We start from the raw sequence: 16,065 nt of genomic DNA, 5'->3' as shown, positions 1-16,065 counted from the left end.
GTCTTTGATACCAGCACTCATCTCGTCGTACCTAACAGCACCTTGACAACTCAAGCCAACCAACATAGGGGTCTGCAGCGTGGTCGCCATGGGAATGGAGGGGGTACGGGGGGGGGGGGGGGGGGGCTGAGATGTTGGGAGAGGTCTGTTGGGGGTGGGGGGTGGGGAGGGGCAAACGAAGGGTACAATGGATGTCTTCAGATGCTTTTTGTTATATTCCTGTTTACAGATGTCTTTGCAGATTCGTTTAGTTATATTCCTGTCTAAATGGCTTCAGATTCCGGTTGTTATATTCAAGTCTACGAATGTTCATGTCTACAAATGACTTTAGATTCCTGTTGTTATATTTCTGTCTACCGATGTCGTTAGATTCCTGTGGTTATGTTCCGGTCTGCAGATGTCGTTAGATTCCTGTTGTTATGTTCCGGTCTGCAGATGTCTTCAGACGCGCTTGGAGGCAAGTGCATTACTAAAACGCTCTCCAAAAGCAAAACTCATTATGACGTAGAGTTGTGAACAGACGTCATAATAATGTGTGCAACATGGCATCAAACAGTCAACTATAGACGATGGCCACATTTGTTTCGGTGTGGTTGTTGTAGTTTTACTTGTACACACTCCGAGTTCTGAATATCGTGCATATTTTCCCTTGGGTCGATTTTCAGGTTTTACTGAGCCTCTGCCTGGTATTACCGAGCCTCTGGCGAGATTACCGAGCCTCTGGCGAGGTGATACCTGAAAATACACCCGAGGGAAAATATGCACGATATTCAGGACGAGGTGTGTAAGCTTCTTATCCCTTGACCACGACGTTTTCATCAAAAACACCAACTTTTACAACACAATCCTGCTCTTGCCTTTTTCCTTTAGCCGAGACCTTCCGCATAACAAAATTCATGCGCGAAGCTAGTTCTCTTCCCCGCATCAATTACTGGATTTGAACAACAACAAATTAAAAAAACAGAATGCCTCCAGTTTCATTTATAGTTTTCTCTTGTCAAACACGCTTAGTTAAATAATTATTTTGCTGCTGAAATTGATCCACGATTTGTTTGTTCGAGAGTTACCCGCCTTGAAAACTACACGGTGAGCTTTGGCTCGATGCTGCTGGTCGAATCCGCTTTCAGATTGAATATTAACCGCTACGTGTAATTGTAGTGCTTCATCAGCACAGTGTGGATAGTTAACACATGTTGAAAACTGTCAGCAGTACTTTAACTAACGAAATTGTCTTAGAATGACTGGAAAAGATGCATCACTATAAACGTTCGATATGATCTTCGACAAACGGAGTTCTCCCGCTTTTTTTCCTTTCATTTTTCTCAAATATTTTCTTTTTTTGAGTTTAATTATGTAAATATTTGGTAAAATATATAATGTGACATTGTTGTCCTAGTTGAGCAAGTGAAAATGTATAGTTTGAATGTCATTTCGTCCTTTATATTTAAAAAATAATAAAGGTGTTTCAAAGCAGTACGTTTTAGAAAGGCGATGAATCGTGTTTAGAGAGGAATATATTTTTTTGTTCCCACCGATATTGATTAACAACGAAAGTAGTGCCCCGATTATCATAAAAATACCCATGTAATACGCTGAATAACCACCTCCTCAGGTAAGAGACAAAGAGGCAGGTCATGGGATACAAACCAACTATTCTCGCATCAAGACAAAGGAGCCACTGACAGCAGAATGTGCGATGGGGAAACTCTTCCGTCCGTCGCTCAGAGTGCTTGATTTTACAACTCTGAACTGAACATTAAGCTAAACATTCACTATAACAAGGGAAACGGCCTAGAGAACAATGCCTCACTCTCTTTGTCTGATCAAATAGACCAGCATTCACAGACGAAATAGACAAAACATAATATATAATATAACAATTAAATCATTCCATATGTTGAGCATAGCAATAAACACAGAAGGAAAATATGGAAGATCTCGTCAAGTCAAATCATGATAGCTTTTCATGTCAAGTCAAATCATGATAGCTTTTCATGTCAAGTCAAATCATGATAGCTTTTCATGTCAGGTCAAACCATGATATAGCTTTTCATGTCGCCAAACTATCAAGGAAATAACTAACCATATCATTCAGTAAAACAACAACAACAAAAACACATATATAAGCACATTCACATACACATCCGTACGCCAAACCAGAAACAGGTTGACAATAATATTATTAGAAGCAAGTAGAAAAACATCCAGGAATAAATATACATAATTTATGTGACCCTCCACCACGGAATGAGTCGCATGTCACCTCAGCATGATTTTCATATTTGTTACATTTTCCTAATGCTCTATCCAGTGGTGAAACCCGTTTTAGAAAAGAGCAAACACTTTTCGAGTTATAAGCCTGTGACTAAGGTGACCCTCACACTGTTACCAGTCACCCCCCGGACTTATATTAAGCTTAGCGCGAAACCGCGCGAGGTGACATGCGACTCATTCCGTGGTGGAGGGTCACATATTATGTTTACACTAAGTACCTTAAACGCATTATATCCATACACGTAAACAAAAGTAGATACACACGCTGAGAGAATGAAAGACGAACAAACGAAGAATAAGATATGTACAAGTTGTAGACACAGTTCCCACATAATATATCCAGGTATCTGACCCCCTTCCACTAATACGGTCTTCAGCTTCCAACAGCGGCCCCTCGGCTGTGTGTGAAGACATCGCCAGGTATCTGACCCCCTTACAATGATACAGTCTTGAGCTTACAACAGCGGCCCCTCACCTGTGTGTGAAGGCCTCGCCAAATACAACTCATCAAACACAATATATATCCACGGCTGGATCTAGGGGGGTGGGGGGGGGGCTGGAGCCGCAGCCTCCCCTCCCCCCCTTACCCGGTACCTTTTTTCTCAAGAAGAGACCCATTTCAACTGCTAAATCCCCCCCCCCCCCCTCCGCCCGCCTAGCCAGCCTCTGTACCCCGGCGTAATTTTAGAAGCCTCTCCCTCACATACAATTGGTCCATTCTTGATCTCCATAGCAACCTGTATACTGCAATGACTAGAACGTGTATAATGTAATGCAACATCAAAAACACTTTGTGAATGACAACTTAACTGACAATATAAAATAATAACACACTCAGTACATAGCCGATAGGTTGATACGGAGTCTGTTGATTGGAGCAACGCACCAACGCTGATTGGTCGCGTCACGTCACGTGTTTTATTCACCTCGATACTGCACAACATGATTAGCGCCGTTCTGTTTACACCCAACCCTAATCCAAGGGAAAAACCAAACACACAAAATCGGATTGCCCTGAAGTTAGTTGTGATAAAGTGTCAGTCCTTTGATCAGCAGTATGTCAGGCAGAATAGACGGTAGCTAGAAATCAGATTTCTCACTCTATGAATAATATTGGACATTTCTATTATATCTGACTTTTAAAATAATATCTGGTGTTGTAAAAGAAAAAGAAGAGATGCTGTAGAGTATTGGTAGCAGGCATATATCGTCTCGGGATACTATGTACTTTGCGCTGTCTCCATAGTTACACTGCAGCATCGGGTGTAATTGTTGCACATTATATTTGACGTTATAAATAACATCTGACGTTGTACATCATATCTAACGTTATAAATAACATAAGACGTTATGAATAGTATCTGAAGTTGTACATATCTAACGTAATGAATAATATTTAAAGTGATAAATAATATATGCAAAGAAATTGTGTTCTGCTGGTAAAGTACACAACAGTAGACAGTCAGCATAAACACATAAAACATCAACAACAACAACAACAACAACAACAACAACAACAACAACAACAACAACAACAACAACAACAACAACAACAACAACAACAACAGCAACAACAACAACAACAACAGCTATAAGTTTTAAGTCGTGTGTCATCATGTACATTAACTAACACTGTATGCTAAGGAATGTTTACGTGCTGCAAAATATAAGTAGTCAATTCCAGTTTAATTAGTTAAGATTAAAATTCGAATAAAAGTGACACATGCAGAGGAAACAATATACCAGCAAGTAATGTAGAGTTAAGTAATGTATAGTTAAGTAATGTATAGTTAAGTAATGTATAGTTAAGTAATGTATAGTTAAGTAATGTATAGTTAAGTAATGTATAGTTAAGTAATGTATAGTTAAGTAATGTATAGTTAAGTAATGTATAGTTAAGTAATGTATAGTTAAGTAATGTATAGTTAAGTAATGTATAGTTAAGTAATGTATAGTTAAGCATGTTGGTGTAAAACTGTTTTTTGTCAACGATATTTTGTCTTTTTGTCCTTGTATCTTCTTCGTGTCGCTACAGCACCAATCTCAGTGTGTATCTTCTTTGTGTCGCTACATCACCAATCTCAGTGTGTATCTTCTTCGTGTCGCTACAGCACCAATCTCAGTGTGTATCTTCTTTGTGTCGCTACAGCACCAATCTCAGTGTGTATCTTACATTTATAATCTCTGTTTAAAAAAAAACTATTTTCCAATAGCCCTCAAGCAGGCTAAAATCATTCCTCTGTTTAAATCTGGCGAAAAGAAAGACCCCTCAAATTACAGGCCGATTTCTATACTGTCAGTATTATCAAAACCACTGGAACGACATATAAACAAACACCTATTATCGCACTTTGACCTCAATCAATTATTTCACCCTAACCAGTCTGGATTTAGAGCTCATCACTCCTGTCACACTGCCTTAGTCTCTCTTGTTGATCAGTGGTTGGAAAAGATCAACGATAATGAATTTTGTGGAGCTGTTTTTGTCGATTTTGCCAAAGCTTTTGATGTAATTGATCACAAGTTGTTACTGAGGAAACTCACATTGTATGGACTCGGGATTGATTCTGTTGAACTTATAACTTCTTTTCTTATTGACAGGCAACAGGCTGTATACGCAAACGCCTCAGCATCAAGTATGCAGGATGTACGATATGGCGTACCACAAGGGTCAGTTTTAGGCCCTCTCCTCTTCTCTATATACATAAATGACCTTCCCCTTCACATTGAGAATTTATGTGAACTTTTTGCAGATGACACAACCATACATTCTAGTAACACAAATTTAAGTCGTTTATCAGAAACACTGCAAGAAAGTTTAAACCAGTTGAGTGAATGGACTGAGCTAAATCACATGTCCCTTAACCCCCAAAAAACAAAAAGCATGATAATAACAACTAGGCAAAAACGCCAGAACATAACCTCAATATTTCACGATCTAACGGTTAATAATAAACTTGTTGAAAAAGTCGACCATCATAAAGTTTTGGGAGTGACCATTGATAACAACCTGTCTTGGTCACACCACATCGAACAACTGTCTAAACAAGTGTCCAAGAAGGTCTATCTATTATCTAGAATCAAGCACTTTCTGAATTTGGAAGCCAGGAAATTATTCTTTAATGCTCATATTCAGTCTGTTATTGACTACGCGTCTACCTTGTGGGACTCGGCAAGTGAAAATTCATTCAAACCACTAATTAGATTACATAAACGAGCGCTTAAAGTAGTCTTATTAAAGAAAACAACCCTATCTGAGTTCGACTACATGAACTTAGGCATTCTTCCTCTGAAGGCAAGGCTAAGTTATAATAAAGGTACCCTTATGCATAAAATTATTCATGGATGTGTACCTCAAACCATATTTTCCAAATTCACGTTAAAAACTTCACGCCAATTGATGAGACTGAACATGCCTCTGCCTAGGATTGACCTATTCAAATCTAGTTTAGTCTATTCAGGTAGCAGTCTCTGGAACACTCTTCCGACAATCCTACGGCAAACTAGCAGCACAAACGTTTTTAAGACCAGATATACGTCTTATCTCATGAAGTATAAATAAACATCTGTTGTCGCTAGAATGGTTGTTAAAACCAACAACCGGTGCTTTTTAACAATGTATTATTATTTTTATATACACTGATTCTTTCGAATGCAGTGTATGTCAATGGGCATGGCACTTACAACGTTGTTGCGTCAGTGCAATCTACTCTATAATTCTTGACTCATGTCAAATGAACTTACATTTTTCATTTAAGCAATGTATTGTATGTAAATTGATGATATGTTCTTACTTTCATTTCTATTATAATCATGTAGCAGTAGTTTGTTTTCTTTACTTGCTTATTCTTTAGCAATTTTAGACTAGTCCCTCTTTAGGGCGAGGGCCAGATGTAAAAAAGCAGATCACTGCTTACTCTATTACCCTCGTAAAATAAAGAATTGTTCTTGTTCTTGTTCTTGTTCTTCTTTGTGTCACTACATCACCAATCTCAGTGTGTATCTTCTTCGTGTCGCTACAGCACCAATCTCAGTGTGTATCTTCTTCGTGTCGCTACAGCACCAATCTCAGTGTGTATCTTCTTTGTGTCGCTACAGCACCAATCTCAGTGTGTATCTTCTTCGTGTCGCTACAGCACCAATCTCAGTGTGTATCTTCTTCGTGTCGCTACAGCACCAATCTCAGTGTGTATCTTCTTTGTGTCGCTACAGCACCAATCTCAGTGCACAAATAGGACGCACATGAACACACACAAACACAAACAGAAACAATAAGGGCCAAACCCACCAACAAACAATAAGGGCCAAACCCACCAACACACAATAAGGGCCAAACCCACCAACAAACAATAAGGGCCAAACCCACCAACACACAATAAGGGCCAAACCCACCAACAAACAATAAGGGCCAAACCCACCAACACACAATAAGGGCCAAACCCACCAACACACAATAAGGGCCAAACCCACCAACACACAATAAGGGTCAAACCCACCAACAAACAATAAGGGCCAAACCCACCAACACACAATAAGGGCCAAACCCACCAACAAACAATAAGGGCCAAACCCACCAACAAACAATAAGGGCCAAACCCACCAACACACAATAAGGGTCAAACCCACCAACAAACAATAAGGGTCAAACCCACCAACAAACAATAAGGGCCAAACCCACCAACACACAATAAGGGTCAAACCCACCAACAAACAATAAGGGCCAAACCCACCAACAAACAATAAGGGCCAAACCCACCAACACACAATAAGGGCCAAACCCACCAACACACAATAAGGGCCAAACCCACCAACACACAATAAGGGTCAAACCCACCAACAAACAATAAGGGCCAAACCCACCAACAAACAATAAGGGCCAAACCCACCAACACACAATAAGGGTCAAACCCACCAACAAACAATAAGGGCCAAACCCACCAACAAACAATAAGGGCCAAACCCACCAACACACAATAAGGGTCAAACCCACCAACAAACAATAAGGGCCAAACCCACCAACAAACAATAAGGGCCAAACCCACCAACACACAATAAGGGTCAAACCCACCAACAAACAATAAGGGCCAAACCCACCAACAAACAATAAGGGCCAAACCCACCAACAAACACAGTCATAAAAAGAGTACAAGCAGATTGTGCAAACAATGCACAGCAGACCCGAGTGTCACGTGTTCCAAGCTGCGGGGTTTCATCATCAACCCCCCCCCCCCCCCCCCCCGCCAAATACCTTACATTTAGAACACCTGAGAAAACATTGAAAACATTCAAAGACATTCACAGAAAAGCGGAACAAATAATGTAAAGGAAATGATCTGACATTTGCCCATCAAAGTCCATACAACACTGCTACTTGTAAAGCAGCGAAATATTGTATATACATATTGACATGATGGCGTGAAAACACTGAAAGACACCTCCCACCATCCCCCAACACCTCCCATCGAAAAAAGAAAAAAGAAAAATGACATTCGCGCTGTCACACACTAATGTTGACTTGATCGAACTAGTGAAAGAGAGGCGTACAGTAGGCCGACTTGATCGAACTAGTGAAAGAGAGGCGTACAGTAGGCCGACTTGATCGAACTAGTGTAAGAGAGGCGTACAGTAGGCCGACTTGATCGAACTAGTGTAAGAGAGGCGTACAGTAGGCCGACTTGATCGAACTAGTGAAAGAGAGGCGTACAGTAGGTCGACTTGATCGAACTAGTGAAAGAGAGGCGTACAGTAGGCCGACTTGATCGAACTAGTGAAAGAGAGGCGTACAGTAGGCCGACTTGATCGAACTAGTGAAAGAGAGGCGTACAGTAGGCCGACTTGATCGAACTAGTGAAAGAGAGGCGTACAGTAGGCCGACTTGATCGAACTAGTGTAAGAGAGGCGTACAGTAGGCCGACTTGATCGAACTAGTGAAAGAGAGGCGTACAGTAGGCCGACTTGATCGAACTAGTGAAAGAGAGGCGTACAGTAGGCCGACTTGATCGAACTAGTGAAAGAGAGGCGTACAGTAGGCCGACTTGATCGAACTAGTGAAAGAGAGGCGTACAGTAGGCCGACTTGATCGAACTAGTGAAAGAGAGGCGTACAGTAGGCCGACTTGATCGAACTAGTGAAAGAGAGGCGTACAGTAGGCCGACTTGATCGAACTAGTGAAAGAGAGGCGTACAGTAGGCCAACCCCTCCCATAGAAAAAGAAAAGAGAAAAAGACATTGACACTGGCACGCATACAGTTGACCTTGACCCGACTGGCACGCATACAGTTGACCTTGACCCGACTAGTGTAAGGTTGGCGTATAGTATGCCAACCCCTCTCGTCAAAAAAAGACATTCACACTGACACATGCACACACAAGTTGTCCTTGACCCGACTAGTGTAAGGTCGGCGTACAGTAGGCTGCAAGGAGCGCCAGGGTGAAGGTCACCCCCGCTACGGGACAGGTGAAGGTCGCGCCCCCATGCTGCGACTGACCGGCCGAGTCCTGCACGTGCTTCATGTTGACCTCCGGGTCCTGTCCTAGGTGAGGCTGTCTCAGGATGCGGACCCCCATCTTGTCCTTCACCTTGCGGTCCTGGTGCTGGGGCAGGTTGTAGTTGAAGGTCTTGACCTTGGCGTTGTCAGCCACGCTGTACCCTTCCTGCATCGGGGCCGACCCCTCTCCCCCCTCCCCCTCCCCCTCCCCCTCTTCGTCCCCCTCCGCCGCCACACAGTCCCCGTAGGAGTAGTAGTAGTAGTAATCGGCGTCGATCTTGCAGAATGGCGGCATGGACTGCGCCACGAGGTCCACGATCAGCTGGCGGTACTTGCAGGGACACGACGGTTCGCGGTCCAGGGGCTCCTTGAAACACCAGATCACGTCGCCAGCAAACCTGCACATATCAAATACACATGTATTGTGTCTAATGCTACAACCCCTGTCCCAGCGAGACAAGCGTTTTGTGGACACATTTTTTTCTCTCTTTGAAGTGTGACAGGGGAGGCTACCGCTCCTTTCACAGCAGACTCTGCACCCGAGTTGTTGGCCTTTAAAAGTCAACACCAGTGGATTGTAGAATTCTGTTTGTGATGGGGTCTGGTGGTTTCCGATTGTCTGTATGTTCATGGAAACCTTCGGGTTTGCATAACAGTTTTTATAGGGCTAAGAAATTAGCCCTAACATTTTCAATCCTGTTTGATTGCACTTCGCTTCCCGAGGTGATCGTAGTGTTTCGGCACACGGTTACAGAAAGTATCAGATCACGTCGCTCGCGAACCTGCCCACAACGTAATCAAGTACGAACATAGAGATACCACTCGGTTTGTCCGTCAGTATATGCAACCCTCTCTCTTTCCTTGCTCGTCTATCGTTCCATCTTACCGTCTGTCCTTCCATCTTACAGTCTGTCCTTCCATCTTACAGTCTGTCCTTCCATCTTACCGTCTGTCCTTCCGTCCGTCCATCCACTAAGTGCACACGTGCAGCCCAGCTATATGAGGTCCTGCTACCACGTGCTGCCTTGCTGCATGTCCCATTCCTGACATCCATCCACCCCATCCCATACCTGACATCCATCCACCCCATCCTATACCTGACATCCATCCACCCCATCCCATACCTGACATCCATCCACCCCATCCCATACCTGACATCCATCCACCCCATCCCATACCTGACATCCATCCACCCCATCCCATACCTGACATCCATCCACCCCATCCCATACCTGACATCCATCCACCCCATCCCATACCTGACATCCATCCACCCCATCCCATACCTGGCATCCACCCACCCCATCCAATACCTGACATCCACCCACCCCATCCCATACCTGACATCCACCCACCCCATCCCATACCTGACATCCACCCACCCCATCCCATACCTGACATCCATCCACCCCATCCCATACCTGACATCCACCCACCCCATCCCATACTTGACATCCACCCACCCCATCGCATACTTGACATCCACCCACCCCATCGCATACCTGACATCCATCCACCCCATCCCATACCTGACATCCACCCACCCCATCCCATACCTGACATCCACCCACCCCATCCCATACCTGACATCCACCCACCCCATCCCATACCTGACATCCACCCACCCCATCCCATACCTGACATCCACCCACCCCATCCCATACCTGACATCCACCCACCCCATCCCATACCTGACATCCACCCACCCCATCCCATACCTGACATCCACCCACCCCATCCCATACCTGACATCCACCCACCGCATCCCATACCTGACATCCACCCACCCCATCCCATACCTGACATCCATCCACCCCATCCCTTGTACATATATCCATCTACCCGCCCTACCCACCCACCCATTCATCCATCCATCCATCCATACATCCATCCATACATACATACATCCATCTACCCGCCCTACCCATCCATCCATCCACCCATCCATCAATCCACCCACCTATCCATCCATCAATCCATCCATCCACCCATCCCATACCTGCAGCCCAGCTCCATGAGGTCTTTCTGCCCAGTCCTGCCTTGCTCCACGGCTTGCGTGATGACCTTGCCGGACTGCTCCTGGAAGTTGCGACTCTCCTGCTGGATGCAATGACTGGACTCCGTGGCGATCAGGTCCGTGCAGTCCTCGTGCCGCCGCAGGTCTGAAATACACTGGGCAGTGTCAGGTCTGAAATACACTGGTCACTGTCAGGTCTGAAATACACTGGTCACTGTCAGGTCTTGGTCAGTGTCAGGTCTGAAATACACAGGTCACTGTCAGGTCTGAAATACACTGGTCACTGTCAGGTCTGAAATACACTGGGCAGTGTCAGGTCTGAAATACACTGGTCAGTGTCAGGTCTGAAATACACTGGGCAGTGTCAGGTCTGAAATACACTGGTCAGTGTCAGGTCTGAAATTTACTGGTCAGTGTCAGGTCTGAAATACACTGGTCAGTGTCAGGTCTGAAATACACTGGGCAGTGTCAGGTCTGAAATACACTGGTCAGTGTCAGGTCTGAAATACACTGGTCAGTGTCAGGTCTGAAATACACTGGTCAGTGTCAGGTCTGAAATACACTGGTCAGTGTCAGGTCTGAAATACACTGGTCAGTGTCAGGTCTGAAATACACTGGTCAGTGTCAGGTCTGAAATACACTGGGCAGTGTCAGGTCTGAAATACACTGGTCAGTGTCAGGTCTGAAATACACTGGGCAGTGTCAGGTCTGAAATACACTGGTCAGTGTCAGGTCTGAAATACACTGGTCAGTGTCAGGTCTGAAATACACTGGGCAGTGTCAGGTCTGAAATACACTGGTCAGTGTCAGGTCTGAAATACACTGGTCAGTGTCAGGTCTGAAATACACTGGGCAGTGTCAGGTCTGAAATACACTGGTCAGTGTCAGGTCTGAAATACACTGGTCAGTGTCAGGTCTGAAATACACTGGTCAGTGTCAGGTCTGAAATACACTGGTCAGTGTCAGGTCTGAAATACACTGGTCAGTGTCAGGTCTGAAATACACTGGGCAGTGTCAGGTCTGAAATACACTGGTCAGTGTCAGGTCTGAAATACACTGGGCAGTGTGCCTGGACAGCAGTATCTGTGTATCAGAACAAAGCTGTGTTGAATGTATTGCTCGTAGAACAAGAAGCAGAATGACCTTTCAGTGTAATGACCTTTCAGTGGAACAACCTTTCAGTGGAACAACCTTCCAGTGTTACAACCTTTTTATCGCACACAAATGGCCGGACAAGTGGACTCGGTGTACAAATATAATTCATGTCATGGTATCAGTGGGACGCAGAGTCAGATGTTGTTTCTCGAAAACATGTATCATTTCATGTACGGGTGGCGGGGGGGGGGGGGGGGGAAATAGCTACGAAGACGTATATCATTACATGCAAAAGTTGCTGAACGTAGCGCACAGCACGTGCGGGTCACTCACATTCAATGTTGTCACACAGTCGCTCCATCCCACTGCGCCACTTGCCCACGTCCAGCATCAAGTCCAGCTGGTTGCGAGCCTTGCTCTCTGCAGCACAGTCGTTGTACACCTCTTCCAGGCACGTCATGGAGTCCTGTAGCTTGCCCTCCCTGTAACACACAGCGTTACACAACATTACACACAGCGTTACACACTGTAACACACAGCGTTACACAACATTACACACATCGTTACACACTGTAACACACAGCGTTACACAACATTACACACAGCGTTACACACTGTAACACAGCGTTACACAACATTACACACAGCGTTACACACTGGAACACAGCGTTACACAACATTAATTTACACACAGCGTTACACACTGGAACACAGCGTTACACAACATTACACACAGCGTTACACAACATTACACACAGCGTTACACAACATTACACACACTGTAACACACACCGTAACACACAGCGTTACACAACATTATACACAGCGTTACACAACATTACACACAGCGTTACACAACATTACACACAGCGTTACACAACATTACACACACTGTAACACACACCGTAACACACAGCGTTACACAACATTATACACAGCGTTACACACTGTAACACACAGCGTTACACAACATTACACACAGCGTCACTTACTGTAACACACAGCGTTACACATTGTAACACACAGCGTTACACAACATTACACACAGCGTTACACACTGAAACACACAGCGTTACACAACATTACACACAGCGTTACACACTGTAACACACAGTGTTACACAACATTACACACAGCGTTACACACTGTAACACACAGCGTTACACAACATTACACACAGCGTTACACACTGTAACACACAGTGTTACACAACATTACACACAGCGTTACACACTGTAACACACAGCGTTACACAACATTACACACAGCGTTACACACTGAAACACACAGCGTTACACAACATTACACACAGCGTTACACACTGTAACACACAGCGTTACACAACATTACACACAGCGTTACACACTGAAACACACAGCGTTACACAACATTACACACAGCGTTACACACTGTAACACACAACGTTGCACAACATTACACACAGCGTTCCACAACATTACACACAGCGTTACAATCTGTAACACACTGTAACACACTGTCCAGCTGTTTGCGAGCCGTGCTCTCTATGATACAGTCACTGTTGACTTCAAGGCACGTCATAGGATCCTGTAGCTTGCCATCCCTGTCAGGAACAAGCAAAGTATTTAACAGAGAAAGGTGTCTTTTCCCGAGTGACTTGCAGTGTTATGACGTAAGGTTAGTTCTGTAGATCTTCCTCCCTGCGACAGAGGCGTGGTGACCTCCTTCAACCTGCCGTCTCGAAAATAGAAACTGTCAGGTTTCGGTGTGGTTTTCCGTCTTGCGAGGTTAAGCAAGTGTCTGGCTTTGAACTCTGGGCATGTCATAGCGACCTGCTATTCGCCGATTGTGCAGTAAAAACGTCAGCTACTTGTTAGGCCCAAAAAAATAATAGGTGTGGTTACGGTAACATATCCAAAAAAATAGGGTAGGAAGGTAGGCAATCACTTTTTTTTTTTTAAACTTTTTTTTCTAATGTGTACAAATTAAACCTACTTGACAGGGAAATAAGTGTGCGACTCGGGCGCTTTCGCTTTCATTGCGTTTTCTGCACTCGTTTACTCGTTTTTTTGGGGTATTTTTTTGACAAATGTAATAAAAAGTTATAGGGTCGGCCCCAAAAAATAGGGTAGGTCGGGTTACCGTAACCACACCTATTTTTTTTTTTAGGCCTTATGCAAACTTTGCTTATGAGGTAAGCTGACCCTGGTGCTATGTCCCTCTCAGATCATCTCCCTTGGTCGACAGTGCATTCTGCCTCGTCGTCGCCTTTTCTGCAGCAATTAACACCAAGATGACCATTGAGTTGTAACAGCCCTGTTCAGCACTGACCACCTCTCGCCCATCGAACCCCTACACAAGAATTTCTGCCCCTTAAACGCGCTTATTTCAAACATAATTCTCTGCACAACGGAATTTCCTTTTTTTGCCCACATCTGATCAAAAACAGGTCATCACCACCACCCTAAACGGTCCCTGACGGACTTCCACGTTGGCATGATGCCACGCCGTGTGTTTTGACAGTGCACAGTCCCAGACCGCAACAAAGCGCAGAGCTGCATTATAGCCACAAGAACCCGGTCACGTGGGACTGGGAATGTAACATATCAAACGCACCATGTCATCCCTCAAAGGGCTTGGGCTCTGTGCAGCCCGCCATGGCACGGGCAACCCGTTTGTTTTGTTTGTCATCCACTATTAAAGTCGGACAAGCGAGCGAAGAACAGCACAGACGCAGGCAATGAGAGTGACGGTGGACCTAGTGACGAAAGTAGAACTCAACATGTGTGTAATGTATTGTTAGGGTCACACAAAATAAGCTTTTGCTTTGTGCCCTACTTGTTGACTATGACTTGTGTCATGTTATGTATTGTCAATAATAACCGGGGGAAATCCAGTGAATGTACATGCACACCAAGACACTGCACGAAGATAGGAATAGGCAACAAAAGCAATACTACACAGAAAGGCGGAGACACTGAAATAGCGACATAGCTTGAGACAGAGACAAAGCTCGAAATAAAAGATGCTATGCAATTGTTAAAAGAACACACACTACAAACACACACACACACACACACACACACACACACACTGGCACACACACACACACACACCGTACACACACACACACACACCGTGCATACACACACACACACACACACACACACACACACACACACATAAATTGGGCAGCAAAAAGTCGCTTGCGTTAAAGGAGGAAATCAAATTGCCCAATTACATCTAATGTTGGCTACAAACAAATGTCAGAACGCAGCACCCACAGTGAAGCAAGTCGTGCAAGCAATCAATACGGCGAGAATACCGCACGACCTTTGCGCCACAACAAAAGCGCACTGGGAAGGAACTTTAAGACAGGGAATCTGAAAGCGGCCCATTGCCCAGAAACAATAGCCTGCTGGATCAAAGAGAAAGCCTCATCATCATCGTGTAGGCCATATATCGATGCCACGATAAAGTGGACCAGATTGCACAGTCATATGGACCACATTCCACAGTGAAATGGACCCTATTCCACAGTGAAATGGACCGCCAGAGAGGCAGGGTATTGTGCAAATGGGTCATCCCCAGGCATAAAACAGGGGACATCACTGGAAATATTACCGCATTTCATTTCTCATCAGGGGAGGTAAATCCATTTCCAGGCTCCAGGGTAGCCGGATGAAATGGAATCAAAGCGATCCGTTTCTACATTACGGCCGGAACAACGTCTGAAGTTTATAACCGCGTTATGCATATTGAATTTTACGTTTCCACATCAGTTTACGACAGCACATTTTGAAGGAAAAAATCTTGGCTTTGCACGAGTTTTTCGCATGGTTAGTCTCAGTGACGTTGCTTTCAGGCAGATTTGCTCACTCCCCAGGGAGGATTACGTCATGATGGATGTCATTGTGTCCCCGTCACGTGCTGTAGAGATGCCTTGTTCAACCTGTGCATGTGTTGTTCAAACTCTCAACGTCTTTGTCCTGCCACTTTGTAGCGGGGAGAGCTTGCTTAGTTCAACACTAATGACTGCAGAGTGGTGGGTCTTTGTCAGTTTCTTGATCGTTAATCAATGAAGTAGTGTTTGGTTTTTATGGAAAGCATGCGCTGCAGACGTATATATATGACGTACTGCTTGCCAGGTATGCAACACAGGGTTTGATAAGTTGTGTTTTACCTTAACCATTTAAGTCCTAAAGTACATCA

The 16,065-nt window shown here is 44.5% G+C and overlaps 1 protein-coding gene across 1 annotated transcript in view; it reads right to left on the bottom strand.

Annotated features, from left to right (window-relative positions):
- Positions 1–8,661: 8,661 nt before the first annotated feature.
- The window catches only part of LOC138963712 (uncharacterized), a 13,244-nt gene continuing 5,840 nt past the window's right edge, over positions 8,662–16,065 (bottom strand). The window contains exons 3-5 of the mRNA XM_070335560.1: positions 12,208–12,356; positions 10,762–10,924; positions 8,662–9,160 (exon numbers count right to left, since the gene is read on the bottom strand). Coding sequence (XP_070191661.1) covers positions 8,662–9,160; positions 10,762–10,924; positions 12,208–12,356 — 811 coding nt within the window. The remainder of the gene's footprint in view (positions 9,161–10,761; positions 10,925–12,207; positions 12,357–16,065) is intronic.

Source organism: Littorina saxatilis, linkage group LG4 (genome assembly GCF_037325665.1).
Source record: "Littorina saxatilis isolate snail1 linkage group LG4, US_GU_Lsax_2.0, whole genome shotgun sequence".
Lineage (NCBI taxonomy): Eukaryota > Metazoa > Mollusca > Gastropoda > Littorinimorpha > Littorinidae > Littorina > Littorina saxatilis.
This window is presented reverse-complemented; position numbering and strand designations above follow the sequence as displayed.